Source organism: Morone saxatilis, unplaced genomic scaffold, assembly GCF_004916995.1.
Source record: "Morone saxatilis isolate NCDOM2014 unplaced genomic scaffold, NCSU_SB_2.0 Contig19, whole genome shotgun sequence".
NCBI lineage: Eukaryota > Metazoa > Chordata > Actinopteri > Moronidae > Morone > Morone saxatilis.
The window spans coordinates 16,728,570-16,755,105 of NW_023339751.1; the positions used below are offsets into that span (position 1 = coordinate 16,728,570).

General features: G+C 41.5%; 3 protein-coding genes across 5 annotated transcripts in view; 1 reads left to right on the plus strand and 2 right to left on the minus strand.

The window, feature by feature from the left end:
• Nucleotides 1-1,522: 1,522 nt before the first annotated feature.
• On the plus strand, nucleotides 1,523-10,916 carry cfap36 (cilia and flagella associated protein 36). 3 transcript variants are annotated; one of them, XM_035663354.1, is made up of 12 exons: nucleotides 1,523-1,856; nucleotides 2,349-2,413; nucleotides 2,589-2,690; nucleotides 5,107-5,221; nucleotides 5,334-5,421; nucleotides 6,844-7,003; nucleotides 7,272-7,361; nucleotides 7,966-8,065; nucleotides 8,277-8,464; nucleotides 8,700-8,843; nucleotides 9,229-9,324; nucleotides 9,844-10,916. In XM_035663354.1, exons 1-12 carry the CDS (start codon nucleotides 1,751-1,753, stop codon nucleotides 9,925-9,927), a joined length of 1,338 nt encoding a protein of 445 aa, XP_035519247.1. In that variant the 5' UTR covers nucleotides 1,523-1,750; the 3' UTR covers nucleotides 9,928-10,916. The 3 variants fall into 3 exon arrangements, with proteins under 3 accessions (XP_035519247.1, XP_035519249.1, XP_035519248.1); XM_035663356.1 differs by lacking the exon at nucleotides 9,229-9,324; XM_035663355.1 differs by lacking the exon at nucleotides 7,272-7,361.
• Nucleotides 10,917-12,288: 1,372 nt separating this feature from the next.
• On the minus strand, nucleotides 12,289-21,273 carry ppp4r3b (protein phosphatase 4, regulatory subunit 3B). The gene is made up of 16 exons (XM_035663353.1): nucleotides 20,814-21,273; nucleotides 20,166-20,221; nucleotides 19,700-19,798; nucleotides 18,874-19,497; nucleotides 17,871-17,948; nucleotides 17,193-17,309; nucleotides 16,933-17,049; nucleotides 16,353-16,484; nucleotides 15,984-16,086; nucleotides 15,845-15,886; nucleotides 15,252-15,410; nucleotides 14,564-14,733; nucleotides 14,333-14,472; nucleotides 14,038-14,186; nucleotides 13,810-13,949; nucleotides 12,289-13,630 (listed from the first exon to the last, which is right to left on the minus strand). Exons 1-16 carry the CDS (start codon nucleotides 20,953-20,955, stop codon nucleotides 13,526-13,528), a joined length of 2,373 nt encoding a protein of 790 aa, XP_035519246.1. The 5' UTR covers nucleotides 20,956-21,273; the 3' UTR covers nucleotides 12,289-13,525.
• Nucleotides 21,274-21,680: 407 nt separating this feature from the next.
• Nucleotides 21,681-26,536, minus strand: part of LOC118329471 (polyribonucleotide nucleotidyltransferase 1, mitochondrial) — a 10,146-nt gene continuing 5,290 nt past the window's right edge. The window contains exons 18-28 of the mRNA XM_035663676.1: nucleotides 26,454-26,507; nucleotides 25,748-25,857; nucleotides 25,522-25,593; nucleotides 25,183-25,246; nucleotides 25,003-25,086; nucleotides 24,113-24,196; nucleotides 23,850-23,956; nucleotides 23,628-23,683; nucleotides 23,349-23,427; nucleotides 23,207-23,254; nucleotides 21,681-23,128 (exon numbers count right to left, since the gene is read on the minus strand). Coding sequence (XP_035519569.1) covers nucleotides 22,973-23,128; nucleotides 23,207-23,254; nucleotides 23,349-23,427; nucleotides 23,628-23,683; nucleotides 23,850-23,956; nucleotides 24,113-24,196; nucleotides 25,003-25,086; nucleotides 25,183-25,246; nucleotides 25,522-25,593; nucleotides 25,748-25,857; nucleotides 26,454-26,507 — 914 coding nt within the window. The 3' untranslated portion in view covers nucleotides 21,681-22,972. The remainder of the gene's footprint in view (nucleotides 23,129-23,206; nucleotides 23,255-23,348; nucleotides 23,428-23,627; nucleotides 23,684-23,849; nucleotides 23,957-24,112; nucleotides 24,197-25,002; nucleotides 25,087-25,182; nucleotides 25,247-25,521; nucleotides 25,594-25,747; nucleotides 25,858-26,453; nucleotides 26,508-26,536) is intronic.

A 26,536-nucleotide genomic window follows, 5' to 3' on the forward strand; every position in this document is an offset into this window, starting at 1 on the left:
TGGTCAATGGAGACTTAACGTAACACAGAACACACGGTACACAATCGCCAAGGTTTACAATCTGCAAATTCCAAGTTAAAAAAAGAAGCAATGTTTCTGTATCACCTGTTGTACATCTTTCCATCCCTCTGATGAGATTAATGAAAAATTTGCAATTTTCACTGAAAAGTCTGTGAAAGAAACTGTTTTTCTTGAAGTCAGAAGGGAAGGCGGATTTGGTTTGAGGTAGCTACAGAGTTAAACAGAATGAAGTGCTATTTCTGGTTCACTTTAAATGCTCACTGTAAAAGCTTTTTAATGTTGCCTACCTTCTGTTGAATTTCTTCGGCATGACTACTGTTTGCATGCCCTGCCTTTATGAACTGTGCACAGCAGCTATGAGCTTTTCTAGAGATAACAATTAAATCTTATAAAACTTTAAAAATACAGAAGGAATGTATATTTATTGAATATTCTTGTTAATGCACACTACTGAATTATCTGATTGCTAAGTTTTTACTCTTAATAAAAAACTCTTAGCTTTTTGTGTCTGCATTTGTGTTTTTTTTTATGTTACTTGGGTTTCCTTAATACAAATGCTGTTAATTAAAGCAAGGGCTTACCTCATTAGTTAATCCTTAGTACATCACTGCACCGTGGCTGTCAGTCAGGCCCTATAGGTAGCCTGAATGGACATGCCTCTGGCTAAGCAGAGGGGTATCCAGGTTGCTACAGGAACATATTGATTAAAAACTGAATAATTACCGATAATATTCACCTGATTGACCACACTAAAGAACCCAATTCACTGTAAGGTTAAAGTGACCGCACTGGAAACTCACAGCCTCTTTCACATACAATCATGCTGAGGATGCATCAGACAGAGGACTTTTAAGACCCTGTCATAAAGATTTTTATTCCTGGATATGTCCCTACATTGAGCACCGGGCCCAGTGAAAATAGTGACTGGCATTTCTCACTATATATTTTTACAAACCAAACAATCAATTGATTACTCAAAAAATAATCAGTAGATAATTAAAATACAAACAAAATACAACAGTTAAATCCTGCTGTTGCATAATGTGAGTAATAATAATCTAATGATATAATATATAATAGTATAATAGTCACAGGAGCCATTTTTCTGCTTTGGGTTCTACTTTACTTTTAACACTTTAAGTACATTTTCCTAATTATACGTACATACTTTTACTTAACATTTTCAACGCAGGATTTTTACAGTGTGGTTCTACTTTTTACTAAAGTAAAGCCTTCGAAAACTTGCTCCACCACTGGATTACATCTTTACAAACGTCTAAGGTGCTAAAATAGACGGTGTTTCTTTAGGATCGTATGCAGCAGAGACATGCAAGTGTCCACGGCGACATGCATATGTCCACGGAGACATGCATATGTCCACGGAGACATGAGCCGGAGTGAAGCTGGGAGCCAGCAGCGGATTCCTGCGGCTGGTAGCTGCCTGGGCTCGAGCAACCGTGGGCTGACGTAACGGTTACCTTAGCAACCGATTAGGCGTCACCACTCTCGACCTGCAAATTCACGAGTGCGCTTTTCCTCTCGGAGACCGTCCCGTCCCGTCAGGAGAGGAGGCACAGCGACGCGCCATGGGGACTACTTCATGAAGGACAGTGAACCAGATGTATCTCCCCGTCTGTGTGCGCTGGTGTAGTGGAGCTGGACGCGCCGACCCGAGGAACATCGCTGTGCTGGTGCTGTTGTTGTTGACGTGAACCCAGCGGCGGCCAACATGGCTGAGGATGACTGCGAATGGGTTGTAGAGAGCATCGTTGGCTACTTGGGAAGTCCCGAATGGGTCATTCCTGTCACGGACTTTATGGAAAACAAATGCACAGGTAAAGTTTATCCGCCGTGTTCAGTCTCGGACATCTGGCTACACTGTAAAAAGCCTTTTCTGGAGCTGTGCACCGTTAGCGCGGTAGCTAAGCTAACGCTAACTTGCGACGTTTTTTTTTGTTATGTTTGTAATATATGGTATTTGGTGTCTTTCTACCGCATTATACCTCTGCACTCTACTCAATACAAGTCCCTATTGTGAGTTAACCCCAATTTCAGGACATTTGCTTCGACATTAAGCCACGAAGCACACAGGTGATGATAAAGGTAGCAAGTCATACCGCTGTAAAGGCAACGTTAGCGAGGTGGACGGCAGAGCCACCAGAGAGGTCATGAGTGTTCACTTTATGTGTGCAGTTAACGCAACACGACCCCCAGAGGCAGTGGACATAGCTAGATAAAGATAGTTTAGAGGGTGTTTTTCAACTATCTCCTCCTGGCACGGCATTAATGCTGAATCACTAACATTTACATGTTATTCATGTTTTCAGTTTTCGATGACGAAGATGAAAATAAGTTATCATACACAGAAATCCATGTGCAGTATAAGAAACTGGTGAGTACAGTCTTTGGTCCAGATGTGTCAAACATCTTAACTGAAAGTTGTACATTTTTTTTTTTTTTTTTACAAAGTGCCCTTTTTTCACATATTCCCCCATCAGCATTATTCATTAGTTGTATTATATTGCTGAGTCAAACCTGACTGATGTAAGCTGCTTTGTTTTTGTTAGGTGGAGAAGCTGTTAGATAATTACATGCAGGAGGTTGGCATCAACGAGCAGCAGTTTCTGGATGCCTGCACCTCTCCTTTTGCCAAGTCTAAAACACTGCAGGTACGTTAAGCTCCTTGGTGGCACACCACTGTCAGCCTGCCAGTTAACCTGAATGGAGAATAAAGGATGGGATTTGCTTACATAATCCCAGTTATGCTGCTCTTTACATGGTGCCAAACATATTAGCTGCTCTTGCTCTCCATCTCTTCCACCTTTAAGGCAGATATGTGTTTTCCTGATGAACCAGCAACATTAGCATCCAGTTTGTGACGTAATCTACAACCACATTTGCTCTGTTTGGATCTGTCTTATATAAGTGTCGTGCCTTTGCTTTTTCAGGCTGAAGTGTGTTACCTGAATTACAGTAAGCACAGTGCAAGCCTCTGCCTGCAGTTAGTTACAAGCAACAGATTTCCATCAGTAGTATTCATTCTTTGCCTTTACCCTGGCTACGAGGAATCTCATGTTTTTATGACTGCGCCTAAAATCTGACATGACACCCTTCGTGTTGTTGCCAGTTTTAACATGTTAGTCAAACGTTGCACTACCATGTGACCTGTCAGCTCTTTGTATTTGTTCAGTGGTCCTTATGGCAGACTGTCTACAACTGTTCCGCTCTCTAGTGCTCCCATGTTTTTTCTTACAGAAAATCTATGAAGGATGTGCCTCTTCTTCGTCTCATTTTATATAGTTTGGTGAAATTACATCAGTTTCTGTGGGTTTTTTTTTTTTGAGGATTCATGCAACAGTGTTGTTTAGTCAGTGGGAAAACTCAACTCTTCTCTCTAGAAAAGGTTTTTTGCTAATTCACTCATGGCCATGTTAAGAAGCAGGGACAGATAAACAGATTAAACAGGTCTGAGGTAATACACTGGCAGCACCTGATGAAGTGGCAGCGAGTTGGACAGTAAACCTCACGTTTGTACAGTCATGAGCAAGCAGGTGGGGTGAACCCTGCTGCTGGTGCCTGGTGGCCTACTCGTGCTTGCTTTGAATGTCTATGCTCTTATGAAGCTCTTGTGTTTTTTTTGTTTTGTTTGTTGAACTGTCTTAACCCAAGAAAAATAACACAAGGCAATAGAGAAAACAATTAAGTGAAGACACAATTATTTAAAAATGAATAAGGCAAAGGGAGAACATGGTCATGTCAAAAATAGTTTTGCTGCATAACTCAAGTCTGCTTATTTATTTGTTCAGTGTGATTTTTGATCTTCCTGTTGACAACTGGGATACAGTAGACAGACTAGCGAGTGGCAGAGGAATGTGTTGCGGTGTCATGTCTCTTTAGACTTACCTACTGAAGCTGACTGTACCTTTTCTGCGATTAGGTTACTCAGGGAAATGGGATGTACTGTAGGTTTGGGCCTCAGGCAGAAACAGCATAAGAGATAAGAGAGACTGACAAACGTTAATAGGGAGGAGGAGAAAGAGAGACACTGAGAAGCTGGTGACCCGGTTGAATTGTACTAAGAACACTGATCTTGTATTTAAGGTTGGTCAGAAAGATTTGCCCAGCATTAGCCTAGATGGGGGATAGACATTTGACAACAGACAGGAAGCTAAAGTCCAAGATTAGGCCTAAGTATCACTCTGTGTACAAACATAGTTTAATTTTTGTCTGGATTTATTAGTGCCTACCACACTTGAAGTACTTTACATGGCTGTCCTTATCTGCAAGGGGTTAACGGGGCCAGACTTCCCTCATAGGAACATTGCCTGTTTATTATTTTCTCTTTGTTGTTTAGCGGGGGAGGGAAAGAATTGCGATTCTTATCTTCTATGATTCTGAATCTATTCCCGACTTCCAAAAATGTATTCTTAAATCCGTTTTCTTCCCATCTTAATTATAGTTTAAATTTTCTCCTCGCTGCAATATTGACTTACGGCTTCAGTAAAACACGTTTGCAGCAAGCAGTGTGGCTTCTGGCCAGTCAGTCACTGCTAATGTTAGCTCTCATACCTATCTAAAATGGCGCAGCAAGAAATTCAGCCAATCTCATTTTAACTGAACGCAAGCATTTGCACAGTGGACTAGAGTGGATCCTGAAATTAGCACTCCTATATTAAGGATAGATTTTGAATCGGGAATTGTTTTGAATAGAGAATCAATTTTGAATTCTCTGTTATTTTCAACTTTCTAGGTTTTTAAATGGTTTCAGATTTTTAGATGTGTCACTATCTTGATTGTTTTTCTGACCTCAGTGAGTTTGACAATACAAGTGTAGCTATGCAAGAGTAAGGTTTAGCCTGCTAATATTTCAATAAACTGATCTTTACAGAATGATAATTTTCATCAGGAAAGCACAGTATGTTCGGACTCACTCACATATACATATACTGTTTTATATAGCTGTGTGTACTGACACATTATCTACAGTCAAATGCTTCTCTCGGCCCAGTTGTCACGCCATTCATCATTATACTGTGGATACAGGGGTTTTTCATGGTCTTATATGTTGTTGTTTTTGTTGTTCAGTCGGTGTTCCAGCCAGTTCTGGCTACGGATGACTTTCAGGTGTTTCGCTCACTGATGGTCCAGAAGAACATGGAACTGCAGCTTCAAGCCCTCAGAGTCATTAAAGAAAGGAACGGTATGCTGGATTAACGAACATACTCTATATACACCCAGTCACACACTCTCAAACCGGAAAACACTACTAATATAGCTGCGAGTAATATGCCTGTGTGTGTGTGTGTCTGTAGGGGCCCTCCCAGAGTGTCTGACTGATGGTGTGGACGTGATGACAGAGTTGCAGCAGCAAGAGATGAAAATCCTGCAAGAGGTTCTCAAGTAAGTCCCTTGTTCTCTCTCTCTATCCTACTGTCTCACTCTCTCGCTCTCTCTCACACCCACACATGCAGGTGTGTGATGTTAGGGGTGCAATGATAAGTTAGCTAACACCTTATTCTTACGTGGCTTGACTTTTTACTCCCTGAATTCTGACAACAAGCACAGAAATCAGTTGTGTAAGATTGCAGTGGTTGACAGTGTTCATTTAAAATGGTTTTTTTTATGTATTTAGCCTGCAATATCACAATTACATTACTCTGAAATGTATTTTGTTGCACATCTTACAGCATAAGTCAGTAGACGTGGGCACATTGGTCGTATGTGCCAAGGTTTCTAGAAGCTCCTGCCTCTGCTCTCTAATGGGATTTTACTAGTGGCAGCGCAGCCAAGTAGAACACACTGAGTCTAATGGGACCGCACTTAAGCTCCTTAGGGTCCAGCTAATTTAGGTTGGGGGGATTGGCACTAAACAAACAACTGGGGAAATAGTATTTTTATCCCCTTTGTCTTACCAGGGTACCTGGACTGCTTATCAGCACTGCATTCTCCTGCACTTCCTCCCTTCCAGATATACTGTCAATACAAAGCTTTCCTGCAAATTACTTCCTACAAGCACTTCAGTGCACCATGATGAATTGTTTTCCTGAGTACCTGGTGGCAACTGCATTATCATGCAAGAATAACATACCTTGAACGTTTTAAGGCAACTAAATGTGATTGATTTGGATTACCAGGTTTGTAGTCCACAAATTGACTTTCATTCTGTACTGACATGACTTAAATGCAGTGGCTTAGGGAGTTTGTCTGAGAACCTAAAGCACTGAGAGAAGGTGGTTAGTTAATCTTCAAATAATGAAGACGTACTTCCTTTTGTTAAATATATATTGCTTAATAAGCAGCATGATTTTATTTATTATTTCACAATCACAGCTGGAATAATGATCAAAATGCTGAAATAAAAATTACTATTTTATATGAACTCTCATTCTATATCTGTATACCTACTGGTAAATGCTTTGCGCAAGTCTCCTCTAAGGCAATTTAAGTTGTTAAATAAATCAAATTAAAGGATCTGTGTGTGGTGCCCTGGTGATCCCTGTGAGCAAGTTAGAGCATAGCATGGTTATCATGTGGAAATCCCTAACGTTGGTGCTTATTCTAGTTTCTATTCTCTAACACTAACTCTAGATTAACTAGGCTCCTTCCACACCTGGGTTACTAAACATACTCTGAAGTGGTTCAAGTGAGCTCTTGAATGCTCTGCAGTTCAGACATTTTAGGCTTTGTAAAATAAATGACTTTTCCTTGGGCTAATACATGCACAGTGAAAATTCAGACAAAGGACATAAAAAGCCCTGGATCAATTTTAATATTGAACAGTCGAAAAACCCGACCTTTTCTCTCCTTCTGCTTTGTCCTCAGAAAGTCAAAAGAGGAGTATGATGAGGAAATGTCCAGGAGGCTGCTATTAGAGGGAGAGGTTGGTTCCACCTCCAGCAGCTGCTCTGATAAGCCAATGGCAGAAAGCAGTGAAGCCCAGAATACCACCTCTGCTCCCAGCCAACAAAGCAATACTGCCAAGGTAAGGCATCAAAACTTGTATGAGCCAAATGCAGACCAGCCAAACAGTGGAACCTCACATGAACCCAGTGAGGCTTTTCCTGCTGGCTCCACCAACAAGGAATCTCAGTGAAAGATGGGCGTTACCTTTGCTGGACTTTTATCTGTCATCATTTTCCTAACAGCTCAGATTGGTTATGATGCTACCAACTGCCAACATCCCTTTCCCCTCGAAAGCCCCATCTCTCCTTTATAACTTGTCTCCATTATGCTATTTATTCCATGCGAAGGCCAAAGCTGAGGGGAGCGGTGACAGCCGCAGCAGTAACGGTCACCACACCCCACTAGTGAACGGAAACACTGCCACTGAATTTTATCTGGTAACTGAACCATCCACGTAGTAATATTTTAACCGCTGACCTAACAACAAGTACACCACAGTTTACTGCCCAATCTAAGGTTGCATTAATACCATTTCAGCAGTATCTGTAATGGCTAACTGAGTGAAAAGGTTAGGTAAATGTGTAAACTGGGTATGTGAATTGAGTTGAAAATCAAGATCCTTTTGTTAGATGTTTGACACGTTAGGCATGCTCTTGTTAACAGGTGAGCATGAGGGATTTTCTCTGATAACAAAATGTAAAGTATGGGACACAATATATTGTGTTATATTCACAACGTAGGTATCAGTGCATCCTGAGGGCAGATGAACTTCTCAGTTTTATAGCCTGCGTAGTAGTAGATCTGTTGATGTAGTAGCTTTGTAGTTTTAAAGCCCATGTAGTATCAATAGATTAAAACCAATTGAAAAACATGGCTTTTGTTTTTCTGTAAGACACACTAATGTCTAAAAGTATCCAATCCGAGGACTGTATGTGCTGTCATAGCTGCTGCTTTCCAGCATTAGCATGTTGCTAATAGTGGGCCCGATTTTAATGCAGTGTCATCTGTAATACATGAATGCTCGTGGGTCCCTCCCTCCAGGTCAACGGCAAACCTGTCAGAAAAGAAGAGAGCAAGACGGCTGGAGGAGGAGATGGGAAAAGTGCGGCTAAGAGCAGCTCCACATCTAAACCCACACCAGGTAACTCAGAAGAGCTTCAGACTCTTCACCACCAACTCTTGAATAAATCCAAATCATACTTTTCAAAACCCTATTAACCTCTGAAGGAAAATGTGGATTACAGGCAATGTATCAAGTTCGGATGCATTCTACACTTTATACATTTCATGTATTAAGTGCAGATGAAGAGTTAAACTCAGGTTGTCTGAAGCTTAAATATGTGTGTGTGCAGGTTGTGGCAGTAATGGTGTGGAGTCCAGAGTCCTTCCAGCAGTGAGAGCTCCGGTAAAATCTGGTAAATCTGGTGAATCATCGGTGAGCTTCAGTCCAGACACCAAGGATCAGAGCAGCAGCCAGACTGCAGCGGAGGCGTGGCTGGAAGAGGCGCACAGGGAAGCTGGTTTCTCTAAGCCATACACTGTGAGTGTGCCGGCTCGCTACATACAGTACATCCCCTCATGACCACAATCAAGTGAAGAAACTTTTTAATGTCTCACTGTCTCATATTTTTAGTTTGCACACCACCACGTCAGAGTTGAACTGTAGAAAATAAAGATTCTTCTAGATGGTTCATTTTCAAATAAGAGCATTAACTTGGCAAAATCCATAGTGTTTCCAAAATGTAACGTTTACATTTACCTTCACTTTCCTTCAGGAATTGTCGGCGTCTCAGCAGGAGCAGCTCCAGCAGAGGGCAGCGTATCTGCGTCAGCAGCGAGACAAACTGCATGCGCTGAAAAAAGAACAGCAGAAACCCCTGCAGACGCCCACTCCAGAGGAGGCACCCACCACAGCCCCGGTAACTATAGCCGTAAGAGGTCCGAGGTCAGGATCAACCACCTGACTGTTGCGGAACATGTCTGATGGTCTGATTACATTTTACTAGATGTTAAATGTTATTACTATTACTCTGTATCTTGGCCTACTGAAGTCACTAATAGAATACTGTATTAGTAGTAGTTGTGTCTCTCAGTTTTGACAGTAAATTGTGCCAGGACCTAATTTAGACTTAATATCCATACTTTTCATTTTGGTCATATTTTTAATTTTAATTCCAAAACTACATCCTTGATTTTGCCAGATTTTCTTTAACCCACATTTTTCCTCCGGATTTTTTCCTTTGGTTTTCTTTGCATCATCCTTCATTTCCCTCTGCCTGTATCTGACCCGGTCTGGCCTGTCAGGAGGCAGTGGGTCAGTCCCAGAGGAATGGGGCCTGTACCCCTCCTCCTCCCCATCCTCCTCCAGCACATCACTCTGCTAACTCCTCCAAACCGAAGGTGATCCATCAGCTGCCTCTGCCTGATGGGAACACTTGTACTCATTCATGCCTAGTATGTTGCTAAGGTTTTGCTGTGTAGTGCCTTCTCCCCTCTGTCGCGCTCGGTCTCGCGCACACTTAACTGGAAGTCCTCAGTCTCAAGCACAGAAAAGGCTGCAGCTCTTTTACTCCAGTTAACGACTTCTTAAAGCCACAAATGTGTGTACACTGTGGATTGACGCTATTTGTATGCTTTAGGTTTTGAATCGGAAGCTTGCATTTTAGATGTGTAAAGCTTTATAAGTATGATTATTTGACCACACATCGAAAACCTCAAAAATCCAGATGTAGCATACAGTAGCCATATTCCCAGCTGTTTTCACGTAGTTGTCTAGCTGCTACAATTTGTGTGTTTGGTTGTGTTTTTGTCGTCTTTACCACCGCTTTTCCCCTCCTTGAACATTTTGTCCTAAGCCACTGGTGGTGATTAATCTGTCTGGCTGTTAACCCTACTGCCTGGTTTGGTCTCTTTATGCAGGAGATATCTGCCGAGGAGAGGAAGAAGCTCCAGAAGAGAAAACATCTGGCTGACAAGCTGAAGGAGGAAGTGATAAAGAAATGACTTGTTCACCTGCAATATTCTCATTTATATCTTACATTTGTTTACTGTTAATCAAACACATGGCTTCCTTTACACTACTCCTTCAGCCAGATAATCCACTTTCTGTAACACAAATCAGGGTTTTTCCAAAGAGAGATAAAAAGAATCAGATCTTCCTTCTGCAGAGTTCTTTCCATTGCTGTCTAGAGGAAGAAGATACACCTCCGTTTATATTATGGATGTACCAGTATGTGTTGCAGTCTCCACTCATAAGAAAGCACTCAAGTATTCTGTTACACAGTTGCATCTGTGTGACTAAGGTTCAGAAAATGGCAGGCAGCCTGAAAAGCACACGGATCAGTCAGGACAATGTTACTAGGCTTCCTGATAGCTTTTAGCTGATTTTTACTTCACAGCACTAGAAACCTGAGCTGTGTCACTGGGTGCACATTTCCTTTGCAGTGTCCTAATTGTAAGGGCATAAAATCCCATATTGGAATAAAGATGTGTTCACAGAATGTACACTACTTGCTCAGAAATCTTACAATGCAGTGTTTCACTATTGATAGATGTGTAAATGTTAATTATGCAACACTACACTGGTCAGTAATGAAAACCATTTTTCTGCTCGATTTGTTATGTAGGAAATGAGTGATTTTGGACACAGAAAGGGGCCATTTGGTGAGACAACTGACATGTTAAGGGTTAGAAATGCTGGCAAAAGACTTGTTTGAGAGATTCCTGTTGAGGTGAAGGTAACATTAGCTAGCACAAGTGTACAGTCTCATTTTTCCCACTGTTCCAGCATTCCCAGAGGGAAGAGTTAGCCGGTACATCATATAGCTGATAACACAGTAGCAGCTCATCCTAGTCAAAGAGCACCGTGGAAGTTGTCAAGGTGAACACTCCTTCATGTGTTCATTAAAAGGGGCCAAGAGAACAGTGTCGCTTTCTAAAGGAATTCAGTATTTCATGTATGCTGTTTAATAAATCACATTTTATAGAAACGACTTGGACTCCAGACTCTGTATGCATAAAAACTAAAGCTACAGGCAGTTAGTCGCTACTCTCAGATCGATCTTATTTTAATCTAGAAAAAGGGGCCTTACCGTTTGCAGAGCCAAATGGGATTTATTACCCACACTTCAATGACAAATAACTGAACGAGCAAGTTTCCTGGTACAAAAACGTGTCAAAACAAAGTTACTTGTAAAATAATTTCTTAGAGCAAGGAAGAAAAGCATTACTATTCCAAGAAATGGAAATATCCTAAAATTTGCACAAATATTAGGTTACAATATCAAGTGTCAATTTTGGAAGATTTTATCAGATACAACCAGCTGAACTGTAAGGAACAGTCCAGGATCAATTAGAAATTTTGTAGCTCCAATTGCCAAATCGGTAAATTAAAACAAAGCTTGATTCAACAAGTTCAATGTCAGGGTCACATTTAATTTCAAAACTTATCAAATAAATTCATACAAATGTTAAGAATGGATAGTGGTAGTAAATGCACTTGGTACAAATTCATCAAGGGAGAGCAAAAACAGTCATTTGGGTGACGCTAACAGACAGGAGGAAAGACAATTGGCTGCTCATGTACTGCTGAACTCCTGAGAAGCACATTGGCCATGATAACTTTACTTGTGCTCCTACCCGGCTGCTGTTTGTGGTTTAACTCAGAAGCTGCAGACAAAGGTCGGCGTGATCTCTAGCATTTCGTTAAGCAAATTTTGATTCCCTTCATCTGCCGCTCAGTGTGCTTGTGGTGAGACCAGGAGAGAAGATGCAACACGAGAAATGTTTCAGCCCGACACTGAAATGTCTCATTGCCTTCTGACAAAGTCAAACCTGTGTGTTGTGCCTGAAATACTCCAGTTTGATTAAAAACTGCACTGCATCGACATTGGGGTTAAATCATCTTCTCTTCATCAACTAAAACAGCTCATCAGATCATGTAGTTTGAATTAACTGTAAAAATATTTGTATGAGTTGTTTGTATGAACAGGCCAAATAAAACTGTAAAACAAAAGGTGAATATTTCTGAGCTGGATCAAACTGGTGCTGAAACTTCTGGACCTTCAAACAGGGATACAAGCACCTTATGTCTTACTAGAATCCTGCTCCATTCACTTATAAATGTTTCACCAGCTAGCAGTGTTACAGTGCACATATGGGTAGCTTTTTGTTTCTGATGCAAATTGAACTCTGAACCTGAGATCTGTCTGAGAGAAGAAGAGTGTGCACTAAATCTACTCTAAGCACACCAACAGCTCAGGTTTGTCACCCAGTAAACACAAAAACTGGGCTCTGTGTGCATCATAATGAGGCCACTAAATTCTTAAATCCACTAAAAATACAAAACTCCAGACATCCCCAATATGTTGGCTGCAAAAATGACTTTACTGCAGTTTTAATATGTTATTTTTAAAACCAGCATTTGCAACTTCTCTGCATTTTACATTGAATCAAATGAACTGGACTGAAAGGGTGAACAGTGACCCCCACCTTTTGTGCAACAACAACAAAAATACACAGGTAGGTAGGTATCTCGCTCCCCTTTGAAAATCAGATCAGGGGCAAATGATTAAAAAGAAGAAAAAAAAAATCATCTGTACAGTACTTTTTAACAAAATTCATGAAATACAGGATTTCTGGCTAACGCAGTCCTGTGTGTGAGACGTCGTGTGTGTTTTTGTGTGTGCCTTGGCCAAACTGACGCCATGGCTTTTGAAGGTTTGAGTCCTGCTCCTCTGGATCTAAGCCTCATTACTGCCGAGTTTTCATCCTGGTACATTTTGTAACCTCCCTTGTCTCTCAACATTTTGTTTAATTCTTCTATGTTGCCAAGATCCCTCTATCCCCAACAAAAGTGAACAGTTCTGTGGCAGGGCAGCAGACACTACTTCAGCCAGTCAAGCTTTCTATAACTATGACGGCTAGTCCTGCTAGCCTGACTGGCCTGCTGAACAGTTCATACACTGGCTGGTTGTGTTCTGGCTTCCTCTGTCTCTGCAGCTCATTGGTTCGGGTTCGAGAAGGATGGAAGGGAGACAGTTCAGATGAGGACATGTGAGGGTTCCTGTGGGGTTGCTGAAGTACCTCAGCTTCCTTGCTGCTGTTGCTATAGCAACAGAGCAGAGTAGGGAACCGCCTTGGCACTGTTATTTCCACCGCAGCCTCTCTGGTCGGTACGTAGGATGGTGGACGAAGAGGAGAAAGTTGTTCAGAAGGAGGTGAGAACAGAGAGCAGGAGAGTGTTATGAAAGAGAGGAGGGACACGTTTGCAAAGGGTCAATGAGTTTCCCCTCAGGAGAAAGACGGGAGAGTTTGGGATCTCGTAGAGGAGGCGGTTGGTAAAATGAAGAGGTAAAATCAACGGGCCAAAGGAACAGACTGTCTTTCTTTCCAAAGAGAAGCTCTCCATCTCCTTCCACTGAGGGAGAAAAGAGGAGCAGAGATCAGGAGGGACTGAGTGAGGTGGGAGCTCGTCTTTGCCCGTCTCCTCCGTGAGACTGACAGGTGGCACAGGCAGGCCAAGGACCAATGAGACGACCAGAGGAGGGAGGATGGGAGGGACTCAGTGTCCGTCCACAACGACCAAACAGGACAATTAGCCTTAAGAGCTCAAACGGGGCCGCTTCCTTGGAGACTGCTCTTCCTCCTCATCTTCTTCCTCTTCATCCTCGTCGTCAGGGTAGTCCACCAAACCAACCAGAGCAGTCTAAGAGAAACAGGAACAATGATTGACAGGAATTTAAAAATATATATATATATATATCCCTATTTATAATACGGTATATATATATTATTATATATTCACTCCAAAGTTTATATCCAGTCCCTTCAGCATATACAGAACAGTATTTTGGGATCACAGCACTACTTGTAGAGATGCATTACCTTCACGACTGGTGTGGCAGGAAGAGCAACTGTTTTGACAGAGGAAGTTGAACTGTTGTTTGGAGTGACGGCTTGTGAGGCAGGTGGGATTACAGCAGCTTTCCCATTGTTGTTGGCACCATTAGCTCCATTGGCAGCTCCTGCAGTAACAGAGACCGTACACATCAAACTTACTGTTGCAATCTGGGGCAAAACGTTTCAAGCCGGATACGTTCAGTAAAAGCCTACCTTTTTTGGCTTCCATGTACTTGCCGTAGCTGTCAGAGAAGTCATCCTCCATTCGGCTCTTCTCCACAGCCTCTCCATCATCATCATCGTCGTCATCATTGAACCACAGCTCCTCATCTTCGTCCAACGACCGTGCATCTCTGCGATATCTATGGGGGAAAATTGCTCAATGAAAAAACACTGTTTCCTTTCCGTATGATGGAGCAGACAACTGGAAATATTAAAAAAGTAATAACATCTGTAAGATAAAGATCACTGCAATGCTTTGACCTTTGTTTCCAATCAGTGTACTGACCTGTTGAGTCTCTGACTCTGCCGGTCTTTTTCCTGCTCGTACCGGCCTTTCAGGCCCTTGAAAGTCTGGACGTACTCAATGGATTCAAGTGCTTTGTAGAAGTTATCCACAATGTGAGCTATGAGAGACTTGACGTCCTCCTGGAACGAGAACACATGGCAGAAAATCACAAACAATCCACTTTCAGTGCCACACACTTTTTATAACGCTATGTTTTGTGTGTCTACACACCACTTTAATGAACTCAAAGAGCTCTATGATGGCTGAGTTGAGGAGGTTGTATCGGGTGCCGTTGTCCAGCAGAGCATTAATGACAGGCTCAAAAAGGTTCCCTTTGATGATGTAGCGGTTGTAGTACTCATCCTTCAGACCAATGATCCTGCGCATGAAACGCAGGGCACCTTGGAACAAAACAGACAACGTAGTAAAAAAGAAGCTCTAACTTCTTGGGAAGAAGTAATTCAGAAAGTAAGATAACCGTTGATAGAACATTTAGAGAAGCCAAGACATGGATTCAGTCAAACAGACGGGAAACCATATGTCATGTTAGTGGATGAGAGCCGGATGCTAAAATCAGACGAGGCTGGCAGAGGCACTGCTTTTCAAAGATAAAATATTTTTACCACAGAATTTATAACGGATGTTACACAAGGGGATACATGGGCAATACAATAACATGTTAATAATAAATAAATTACATACAATATTATACACTAAATAATTGTACCTAATATATATTATTAAATTCTCTGTAAACGACACATCACCATAGCAACACATCGCCATGGATGTTTCGTTTTGCCACCGAGCCAGTCTGTGTGGATGGTGCTGTCTGCCTGCAGTCTACCATCTGACTGAGTCCATGTGAATGGAAGGAAAGGTGTGTGAATGTGTGTAAACCATTTATGTGGGGACTTACAAAGAGCAAGGAAGGTGTGTTTCGAGTTCATGAGCACCAGCACTCTCCTAAGCAGGTCTTTGTTCATGATGTAGGTCTTGATGTGATATGTGTGGTGCTCCACACAGAAGGTCAGAAGCTCCAGGATCAGTGCCAGCAGCTGAGCTGTCTGGAAGTTGTCTACACAAAATAAACAAACAAAAAATATTTCACACCAGGACATTACGAAAATGCAATTTAACATTTCCAAAATTCACATGAAGCTGCAGACTATACCTTACAGTCTCTGCCACTTTTCCAAACAAGCCAGATCAGTTTCAGTTAATCAATTGAAACCAAGTGTGCAATCCTAGAATATACATTTTCTAGTCAAATATTTTTTAAACAAAACATTGGTTATAACACTTCTCAGCTCTGGAAGTGTTCTTTATATGATGTATGAAATCACAGCCACAGCATCATTCCTAGTCATTTATTTCTCTCTTTTCTAGGAGGTGCAGGTCAAAGAAGTGTGAGACTGGGGTGAAATTAAAATATAATGTTCTGCTCCAATAACAGTCATTTCCAGCAAACTCTGACAGCTCATGGTTAATGTTGAGTTACATAACACCCACCTGGACAGACTGGATTGATCTTAGTTGATCCCTCCTGCAGATCTGAAAGGCCATGACACAGAATAATCAGTCAAATTCTCTATTTATCTTACAGACTGAAACATTTTCAGTTTACATGAGGCCTCTGTCCCCAGCTCACCTTTTGAGTTTTTGTCATGTGCCGTGTTGGCCAGCAGAGGAGCAGTCAGGACATGCATGCAGTATTTGTAGAAGAAACCCAGAAACTCTGTCTTCTCAGTTTTCTAAAAGGAAACAAATGACAAGAAGCTTTGATAAGTGCTGTTGATGTTTTGGTGTTGGATGAAGCAAACAGGGGTGTGTCTGGGAGGCATCACAATTTAGGTGGGAAACTAAATTAGTAAAATAGATATACTTGTCAGGTGTAACAGCAATTCAGCTATCCTTGTGTGCTTACATGTTTGATTGGAGTTAGACAAATAATCCTGGCCATCAATGCATAATCTTATATCAGTTTAGCATTCAGATTGTGTGTGTGGGTCCTGCTTACATTGGTGGAAGCCAGCATGTTCTCGGGGTCGATGAGCGTCCTGAGAAGACCCATCAGCTGGACAGCCCCTCCTAACTCTGGGTCTGAGTCACAAATCATCTGCTTGATCACAACATTTATCAGGAGAACATCCTGTGAACAAAAACAGAGAATAGTGTCAATAGGATGCTGCTCCAATGAGGTTATCAGATTAAAAGAGAAATTCAACAAAAACTTCATGACACAGTAAAGCAACCGTAACCAAACAGGAAGAAAATGTATTCACAAGACAGATTGTGAAACATTTTTTATGAATAGAAGTGTTAGTAAAAAGTGGGCCTTGTTGATAACCAGTAGATCAATTATAATCAATGCATAGTTTATGGTTTCTCTGCCAGTTGTAGGCCTCGTCCATCCACTTCGCATTTTACTCTATTGTATATCTCAGAGCCCATTTGATATTGAGAGTTCATCTTAATTCCCTTTTCATAAAATACTTTGCTACAGAGAATGTTTTTTTAATATGTAGAATTTGTTTAAATGCAATCATGGACTGAACTGAACTGTGTAAGCTTGTTGACAGTGATCTTTAGGCGCTTACATCGTCTGTCTGCTGTGGTTCCTGCATGACAAACTCCCTGACCATGGAGGGGCTGAATTCCACCAGGTAAGAGAAGATGTCTGTAGCTGCTGCCCTCACCTGCAGGTCATCCATTCCCTGAACAGGAGAGGGAAAGAGATGAAGACAGGAACAAAGAGAATTCTACACACATAAAATGTTTCCCTAGTTGGCAAAAAAGAAACATGGAATAAGTTAAACCAAAGATTAGATATTCACATTTATGCAATGCCCGAACATACCATGACTATTTCAAGAGCAGGTAAAATGCCTAGATTTGCCAGCGTTTTGAAGAAAGCGTCCCTGTTTTGCGGCTGCAACGTTTGTGAAAAAGCACAGAATTCCTTGACAAAGTTCACCTGAGGAGAGAAGAAAATGGGTGTAATGGGTGGTCAGCAGTTTTTGATTTAGAGCAAACAGTAAAAAGTCATTGACAAAAACAATGTCCCCAAGCATTGTTTCATTTGTGAGATTGTACAACAGTGGGGAAATTAATTTCTGGATCTGTCTCAAACACATTCATCTTCTTCATTCGAGGATGAGAAGCTTTTCCAAAGTTGAATAAATGATAAGTGCATCGGCCAATAGAATGAATTATTTCCTTTCAATCTCAGGGAGAGCCTTCGCTGCTGAATGAATAGAATTCTTTGTTGTCCTTTCATGGAAATTTGTTGCCACCGTCTGTACATAGCTTCACATAATGTTGCCAATGTTGTAATACAAGCCAGTAGACAAAGAGGCAATTCACATCAAAATTATGAAAACCTGTGCAGAAAGTCAGTAACTTTTTAACCGTGGCCAAAGAAATGGCATTACAGTCAGGTGTGACTGAATCTACATAATAAACGTAATAGTGAGCCATTTTAATTGTCCCAGCAATGAAACACAACAACATTTCACACATAATGTTTTTGACTTACAAGCTCTCTCCTTTTACTGTCCTCTGTGGCTTCATCTGTGAGCTGCGCAAAGACCTCCGTTAGGAACTTCTCATCCTCCTGTGGCACAGGAAAACAGAGTTAAGAAAAAAAGGCTAAAATACTAAGACAAAGGAAGAATACAAAACTTAATCCTGGACAGTTGTATTCAACAGTGTATTCAAGTTTTGCAGAAACAAGATTCAAGAATCAAGAAAATGAACTATTCCAGCGACCCTGAGGGAAGCCCATGACTCCTAGAGACAGCCACTTCACTTCTCATTAGTCCTGAAATACAATCACTGGATGCTGAACACTTGAATATGAAACGGATGGACTGTTAGCTACTGTTCATGCATCATAAAAATTATGTATGGTACAAATTATTTCCAATTAACACATGCCTCACATGAGCTCCATATTGAAATCCACTTACAGTACAATGGAACTTGTTTGCTGAATGACCTTCCAAAAATGTTTATTATTTTACATCTTTAATGGGTCAATCGTCACATTACAAAACTTGATACAGAGACACATCTTTCACTAGTAGACAAAAACTACCATAAAATTGAATGTCTCCCAAGTGCCCATATGCATTGTTTGATGACAACATGTACAGGTATATTACCACAATCCTTACCCAAATTATTGTAAACAAGGCTTCCTTAGATAAAACCTCAAGTTTAGTTTCCACATGATTTCACATTTCACATTTTCCCAGAAGAAATCAACACATTTAATGATGGAATCATGTTATTACGTTATTGTCTGGAACCACAGGAGGACAGGTTCGCTTGCATTTGTCAACAAAATGTAGTCAGTGGCAACACAGTGGAAAATGAGGCACTAGCCACACTACAGCGTAGACTCAGAAAAATACTCTACGTGCAGAAATGTTCAACTGCAACCCATTCAACGGACTGAAAATGAAAGTTGGTACAGGAAAAACCGACAGTGGCTGTGCCTTGAAGAACAATACAAGTTACCTGGTTTGGACCCTTACCTGCAACATACTGACAATCTCCACCTTGTTGAAGAAGATGAAGGAGGTGAGTGTGGACAGGAAGTTCTCCTCAAAGACAGACGGCGTGGGCAGGATGATGTCCTGGATGTACTGCACCCGATAGGTCTGGTGGATCTTCTGCCGCAGCTCAGAGTCCGTGATAGGGATCACCTCCTTGAATTTTGCTGTCTTGGTCAAGAATTCCCGGTGCCGTTTAGGCTGAACCAGCGCGGGGTCATACTCAAGACAGCCCACCACATCCATGATACAGTCGTCAGAGAACATCACCTCAAAGAGGGCCGCCTTATTCAGGAACAAGACACCACGGACAATCTCATAGAGGTGATGTAGGCCTTCCCTGTTGTCCAGGTCCTCACATACTCTGAAGAGACCCAGGAGTTTCTTGATGTAGCCCTCACTCATCAGGGCCAAGGCCAGTTTTTCCCTCCGGATGGGCGAAGAAAGGACAGAGGTAACCAGGTCAGCAATTTCCTCCAGTCGACTTAACTCGCAAGGAGGGAGCTCCACCAGGTGGCTTGTCTCTGGAATCTCCTCAAAGCGTTCCTCCTCCGACTCATCAATGGGGTCTTGGGTGATGTCCAGGGCAGGGTCCTTGCCTTGAACCTGGGCGGGGAAAAAAAAAAGTTGGTAAATACAAAGTGAAGAATTAAACTACAAGTATTAATGTATTGCCTCTTGTCCCTTATGGCAGCGTCAATATGATTTCAGCACCAGCAAACTGTGTGTGTACTTCTCAACAATGCACAGAACAAAAATACGGGTTTTAAAAAAAATAAATAAAACCCGAAAACTGGATTGACTTTACCTGGCAAATCTTCTCCCAGATCTCATCGCAGCCGGCCTTTTCCTGGAAACTCAGAGCAAGGTCATAATTATCTGCTTCCGACCAGACAATCAGTGTGTCCTGAAGGAGGAGAAAGAAACATCAAACTTTACACAATGAAAAACCTTATCATGACCTGATCTGACAGGACACACTCAAACACGGTTGTATTAATTCACACAGAAAATAATGTGAGACCACTTTGTGAACGACAGGGAAAGAATTAGCTCAGGTATTGTAATGAAGTGACTTGCATATAAGCTGCTTGTTTCCACGTTTACAAACCAAACCAGGTGGTGAATTTACATCGTCTGCACTGCATTATTGTAGCAGTACTTGCCAGCAGAAAGCCTCTTTGTTGAAATGATTACAATGCAACACTAATTGTGAAAAATACTGAGGATTTGAATCCGACATGTGTGTGAGAAGTTGTAGCAGCTTTTCTTACCTGTTGTTTCTGATATGCAGTGTTCGGGCTTATCTTCGACTCCAATAGTAGAGACCCTAAAACACAAAGACTTGGGTAACTTTTCACTCCCGAGCCAGTGCGAATGATCACAACAAAGATTAACATATTATAACTTAACCAATTCCTGAAGGTTAAGGTCAATGAGTCTGTCTGGCACTGAGCAGTCAACGTACACAATGTGACAATTAAAACAATGTTGCAAAAATACAAAGTTAGAACAAACAGCAGCTGGGTTTCTTATCCACCGCTAGCATTTCCAAATGTTACTTACTTTTTACGATGTGTGTGTGAATATATAATGGTTTATTATCATGAGCAATAACAAGTTTGTACGTTTAAGACTAGACTTTGAAGGCCCCCCCGTGCTACTAAGAGCTACCTAGCACCAGCTAGCCGCTCCATAAATGACTGCTTTACATCTAAAAGCTGGACTAAAGCTGGTGGGTTGTTCAAGCAGTCTAAAACAATTGGCTCCGAATGCTGCAGCAAAGTAAAAGGAAACAAGCCCAATGAGTTAACCAAGTAAACATGTTGGCCAAACGAAGCAGTCTGTCCGAACAACCGGGAGTTAGCACGCTGACGCTAGCCAACGTAACGTCAACGCGGCTCTGCTAACTGAGAACTTACCGTCTGATTCTGCCCGAACTAACAACGATATCCCCTTCAACCGCTCAACAAACGTGGACGAAACGTGTCCGGTACCCCGATCGTCCCACTGCCGATCTTCATTCAGCGTATACACTTTCACTCGCCGCCGAGTGTCCGACATGGTCAACCGAGTCGGAGCTAGCAGGCTAGCTGGCTGCTAACAAGCTGTCGCCTCACCCGTCTGCTGTTTCCTACCCTCGACCTGTTAACTTTGTTTCCACCCGCATGTTATAAAACATGCACGTCTAAGTAAAGTTCACAACGGCGGTCGAATATATCGGCGGCTATTCCATAAACATGTTACGTTCTCGCCGTGTAACTAGTGAACAAGAGGCCCCTGGTGTCAAACAGTGAAATTCACAGAGAGCACAACAACTCTAACGGCCTTCTCGCTAACGTCCACAGACCGCCATCTTGTAATCCGATCTTGTGTTCTTTTTCTTCTTCGACGTCAATCAAGCGCTAACCGCCGCGGGGTCTCCTCCTCCGAGCGACACCGTCCAATGGCGAAACCGCAGTTACCACGAGTTCAAAGCGCCCCCTATAGGCGACAGGGGTAATAGCAGCAGCTGTTGCCTGCGGGTGGCTTCATGTAGACACACAACTGGCATTTGTTTGAGCTGCTTTTTAAGTAATGGATATTCATACAGTTCGGTACTATACTAACTACTTAATTAAGACAAAGACATGACAGCACAATCTTAACAACCGATGGGGATGGGAAAAATAAGTTTCTTAACATAATTTTCCAAGGACTGTATGAATTATTATATATTTCTACGTTCCAGAGAACTTGACATTAAGCGTTTTTGTCCTTAGGATCAGTAAGACAAACAGACACACAAATTATTTCACCACCTCAGTTTATTAGTACAGATATTGAGCATTACAAAGGTCCTGCAGCCTAGAGAAAAACCCACTTCGTGCTGCTTAAAGTACTGTACTTAAAACTGATAATGCTCCTAGCAGTATCACTCTTTCTGTTCTTTCTCTTCATCAGAAAACAATTTCCAATTCACAACATGGGTTAGGGTTAGTTAAATGGAAGAGTGTATGCATTTACAGAGTGTAATTCATTGTATTGAAATTGTCTTGTCACCCCATGGAGATCTTACTTTTGCCCACATTTATGCCACTGCCATCTTGTGGGTGTAGGACAGTGTCTCTTTACCATCAGATTATTGAGGACCCCATCAGATGAATCCTGCACATATCAAGCAGTTGTCTTCATGGGACTTACAACTGATGATGAGGTTCTGTGTAAATCCCAATTTAAGCCAGCAAGACAGGAATTACAGTAGTTATGTATAAAGTCAGCCTTTTTACTTACAATTACAGTGGTGAAATAGCTAGGCACGCTCCAAGTTGGGTCGAAGAGGATCTTAAACTTAAATCACTGCCTGGTCACTAAAAGGGGCCGCATCGGGTTTAAGTTTATTATCCAGTTCTATTGCATTGCTTTTTATTCCACCTCATATCTTGTAACCTCGGTTTTAATGTCTAACACCTGATTTTACTTTTAGTATGACTATGGTATGGTTTTTTTCTATACCGTTTTGATTTCTTGGAGTGACCTTTTTTTCTGATTACAATTTGTGACAATTTTTCTGTCAGCAACCAGTGACTGTTTTATTAACATATGACAAATATAGTGTAAATTCAACACAACATATTCATATCTTTGTCCTGGCAGCTTAGAGGACACACCACCATGTGGACACCAAATATGGAAGTCCCACACCACCATTTAACCCTTGTTAAATTGCTCTGTGTTTGTTGGCTACTACATGACAGTGTTGGGGAGAACTGAAAGAAAACCATCTTACTGCTTGATGCTGTCAATGCTAGCTGAGGTGGCAAATCTGAAAACAAGACACCATAAAAAGGGAATACCTAAAAATACAAGTTTTGAAATGTGTGTCATGTGCTCATTATTATCCAAGGGTTCATCTCAGTTTGTGCACATCCACTGAAGCACAATGACAGGAGGACACTGGATTTGATGAGCTACACAGTTCACTCTCGTCCATACCCATAACAGCAGGGTACACCTCTTTATGTAGAGCACTGGCTCAGTTCGTGACACGATCAGTTTAAATCCACTTTGATGGTAAAGCCAGAAGTGTTGCGTTGGTGTGTCACAAATCGGTGCTGGTCGTGTGGCTGTTGCTTGAATTCATGGAGATGCTCTGCTTCTCACTTAGCGTCGTGACAACCCTTGCAACAGGAGACTGGAGCACCTTCCTTGAAAGTCTCATTCTGCCGTCCGTTGGGTCCCGCCCAAAGTATTTGACCTGTAAGTCCAACAAGAGACAATGAGCCCAGAATGTAAACACGCTACGACAACACTGTTTGTAGTTATTGACACTTACCTGTATCTGCTGTCCCACTTCTAAACCCAAAGCACTTGGATGTTTGATCTACAAATGGACAATACAAAGGAGATTTTATAATCAAACACGTAGAGTGATGGATACGCAGACAAACACAGTATGCAGGGGCAAATTCACTGACCCGTTTGTGGTCGAGTTGTGAGTTGTGCAGCAGGACAGCACTCATGTTGGGATAAAGTTTCACCATCACACCAATGTCCCTGAAGCAGAGCAGGAAAAGGCTTCCGAAGCTGTTTTGATGCTTAAAGTTTGATTTATCCATAATTTGATATTCCCAATGTGATTTTGACTATTGAGAACACAAATAAAATCCTCCTAGACAGATAACTGTTTAAACTGAGAGCTAATGACATAGCATCTAATACTGTTTTACAGTAAACACAGCAATGCATTATTTTACCTTATGTCAGTGATGGTGGCAGTGTAGATGGCACCAAACTCCAGCTGCAGTTCTTGCTGCAACACAAAACAAGAATACACATGTATGTTCATGTACATACTGTACATATAAATATGTATACACACATGCAAACAGTGCCATGTTCATATTAATGTCACTCTTTCTCAGCATTGTAATATGTAATATACCACATCCCTACAAGTGGTGGAGAGTGAGACTCACATCATCTTTGCAGATGTCAGTGATGAAGTCTTGGGCTTCGCTCATGGCTCCTGGTGTTGGAGCGAACACAGAGAAAGTCTCCTCGTCCACCTGACTTATTGTCACACCTTGAGAAGAAAAATAAAATATACAGTTTCAACATTCTGTTTAAAAAGTCTGTATTGTGTAGCAGACTGAAAAGGGGACACTGTACTTCACTCATAAAGATGTTCTCTCGTTGGTTTTCTGAATCTGTTAAATATGAATTTTAGATAACACATTACCTGTTTGAGCTTGTAGCCTGCGGAGGTTATAGCCCCCTGGACCAACGAAGCGTGCTCGTTTGGAAACGGGCACCCGGACATTTTCTGAAGTGAGAATAAAATTCACACACATCAGTTATCAAGACACCGCACTGTTTGATCCTAACACATGCAAAGAGCAGGCAGTTGATGGCATAACCCGGACTTACATCTACATTGTATCTGCTCAGATTAAACTACACTGGCAACTTCATCTGAATGCTGTAACCCGCTCAGCTGTCTATAACTGGTTCCACCAGGTAAGATACCAGTAGCCACTAATCAGCAACCCCTCTAGTATGAAAACGTTTCTTGAATTATGCCCCTTGACCTGACCAAAATGAATTTGTGGCGGAGTGGCAGGTCTACAGGGTCATCAGGTGGGCACCCTCTCAGCGACTGGTGTTTTGTTGAGTTGGACCCATGACACCAAGAAGGCTCAACTGGGTGTTCCAGCCTCCCATAACCAACCCTCTCTTTACCTGCACCAACACACTCAACACAACCTGCCATAGAAAGGTTATAATCACTTTTTTCAACAATATCATACTAACCCAGTACAACTGCCTAACATGTGTCAAGCTAAAACGCACGAAGCAACAGCCAAAAAATGGCCCTCGTCTACCTCATCTTAAAGCACCAAAGCATACGCTCCTATATGATCACGTTAGACTGACTATAATGCTACCAATATTTTAGGTTAACTAGCATGCACATTGAACTACCAAATTAACCACACAACCTGTTAAAATAACTAGTCCGCTGAGCTAACAGCTTGCTAAGCTAGAGGTGCAGAACCAAAAACATGCTCATCTTGTTCCCAGCATGTCTCTCCTCTTCCTTCAAAATGTACAAACACAAACAAAACTTACCAACAACAGGTCCATTCTCCTTCCTAGTCTCTCTGGGTTTTGCTATACATTGGTTCATGATGGTCAAGATTTCCCTCTTTGCCACTAGAACATAATAAAATTGAAAGAAAGGCCATTAAACCACCAAACATGTACACACTTGCACGTAAAATGTTCAATTTCACTGTCATGTGAGCTTACCTGTGGCCTGTTGGATAGCCTCCATGACCACCTTCAGAGGCAAACCTGGGATCTTCACGTCAGCCTGGGGGTTAAATAAAGTCGTGTAAAGGAGTGTAAAACATGGACCTAAGGATGAAACTCAAAGGAGCATTAAGAGCATATATGTGATATTGTTGAGCTACTGTATGGCTAACATGCAAAACCAGTGTCAAATACTGCGAAAACATTTCAGTTTTATTTAGTTTCTGGCCTTTTCTCATTGTCTCTGATGGCTACCATAAAGTCTTCTAAGCCAAACAATGGTTCTTTCTTTCTAAAAAGGACCCTGTTTGTCTGGATGTTACAATGACACAGTACCTGTAAAGCAGTGATGCCTTTGTTTGTTCCTGCTAATTTGAAATCCATGTCTCCAAGGTAATCCTCTATTCCCTGTTAAGAAAATGGCAATTAGCTTATATTCAACATCCAATTATGATTAAGCAGCATTAGTTATAACTTCATTAGGATTTGTATTGCTTAACTAGACTCTTTCTTCCACTTGGTGGTGATAAATGGTCACTAGCTACAGTTGCACAATATGTACCAGAATATCAGTTAGTAATCTGTAGTCTTGGATCTCAGCAGGTTTCTCTGGGTTGGCCTTGGAGATGAGTCCGACTGCTACACCTGCCACAGCAGAAGAGATGGGCACACCTGGGAGACACAGATATGGACATATTAGCTACATATAATCACACAAATGCACTTTCCTAATTGTGAATAGAAACACTGAAGCAAATCTAACTATTCATCTTTAAATAGTGTGTCTATCGGTCTAAAAATCTTTTAAAGGTCCAGTGTGTAACATTTAGGAGGATCTATAGGCAAAAATGGAATATAATATTAAATATGTTTCCATTAATGTATCATCTGAAAATAACACTGTGTTAGAATGAACCGTTTTTATCTACAGAGGGAGCGGGCACTTTTCTACGCTATGAATGGCCATGCTTCTACAGTAGCCCAGAACAGATAAACCAAACACTGGCTCTAGACAGGACCTTTTCTTCTCCTTTGTAGTTTCTCTCCTACTCGCTTGGAAGGCAAACACTATTTCAGTTGCACTAAATCCTACACACTGGTTTTGAAAATAAATGGTTTGTTTTTTTAATCCTACATATAACTGACACTTTTATTAGGTTATTGGAAGATATAAAATTCTAGCTGCAGCGTTAAAGTGAAGTAAAAATAATACATATGAGTACATATCATCAACAGTAAATTTCAGAATTTCATGCATCCCCACTTACCCGCATCCATTAGAGCAAGGCTGCCTCCACATGCTGAAGCCATTGAGGAGGATCCTGAGAGTAGATAAAGAGTTGGAAATAGG

What these genes read in the sequence shown, in the direction of transcription:
- ppp4r3b (XM_035663353.1), bottom strand. Translation starts at nt 20,955, where the DNA reads ATGTCGGACACTCGGCGGCGAGTGAAAGTGTATACGCTGAATGAAGAT. An exon ending in TCTTTGAGTTCATTAAAGTG is followed by an intron (nt 14,473 to 14,563) that starts GTGTGTAGACAC and finishes TTCTCGTTCCAG; the next exon opens with GAGGACGTCAAGTCTCTCAT. An exon ending in GTACATGGAAGCCAAAAAAG is followed by an intron (nt 13,950 to 14,037) that starts GTAGGCTTTTAC and finishes CTGTTACTGCAG; the next exon opens with GAGCTGCCAATGGAGCTAAT.
- cfap36 (XM_035663354.1), top strand. Translation starts at nt 1,751, where the DNA reads ATGGCTGAGGATGACTGCGAATGGGTTGTAGAGAGCATCGTTGGCTAC. An exon ending in ATGTGCAGTATAAGAAACTG is followed by an intron (nt 2,414 to 2,588) that starts GTGAGTACAGTC and finishes TGTTTTTGTTAG; the next exon opens with GTGGAGAAGCTGTTAGATAA. An exon ending in ATCCTGCAAGAGGTTCTCAA is followed by an intron (nt 5,422 to 6,843) that starts GTAAGTCCCTTG and finishes CTTTGTCCTCAG; the next exon opens with AAAGTCAAAAGAGGAGTATG.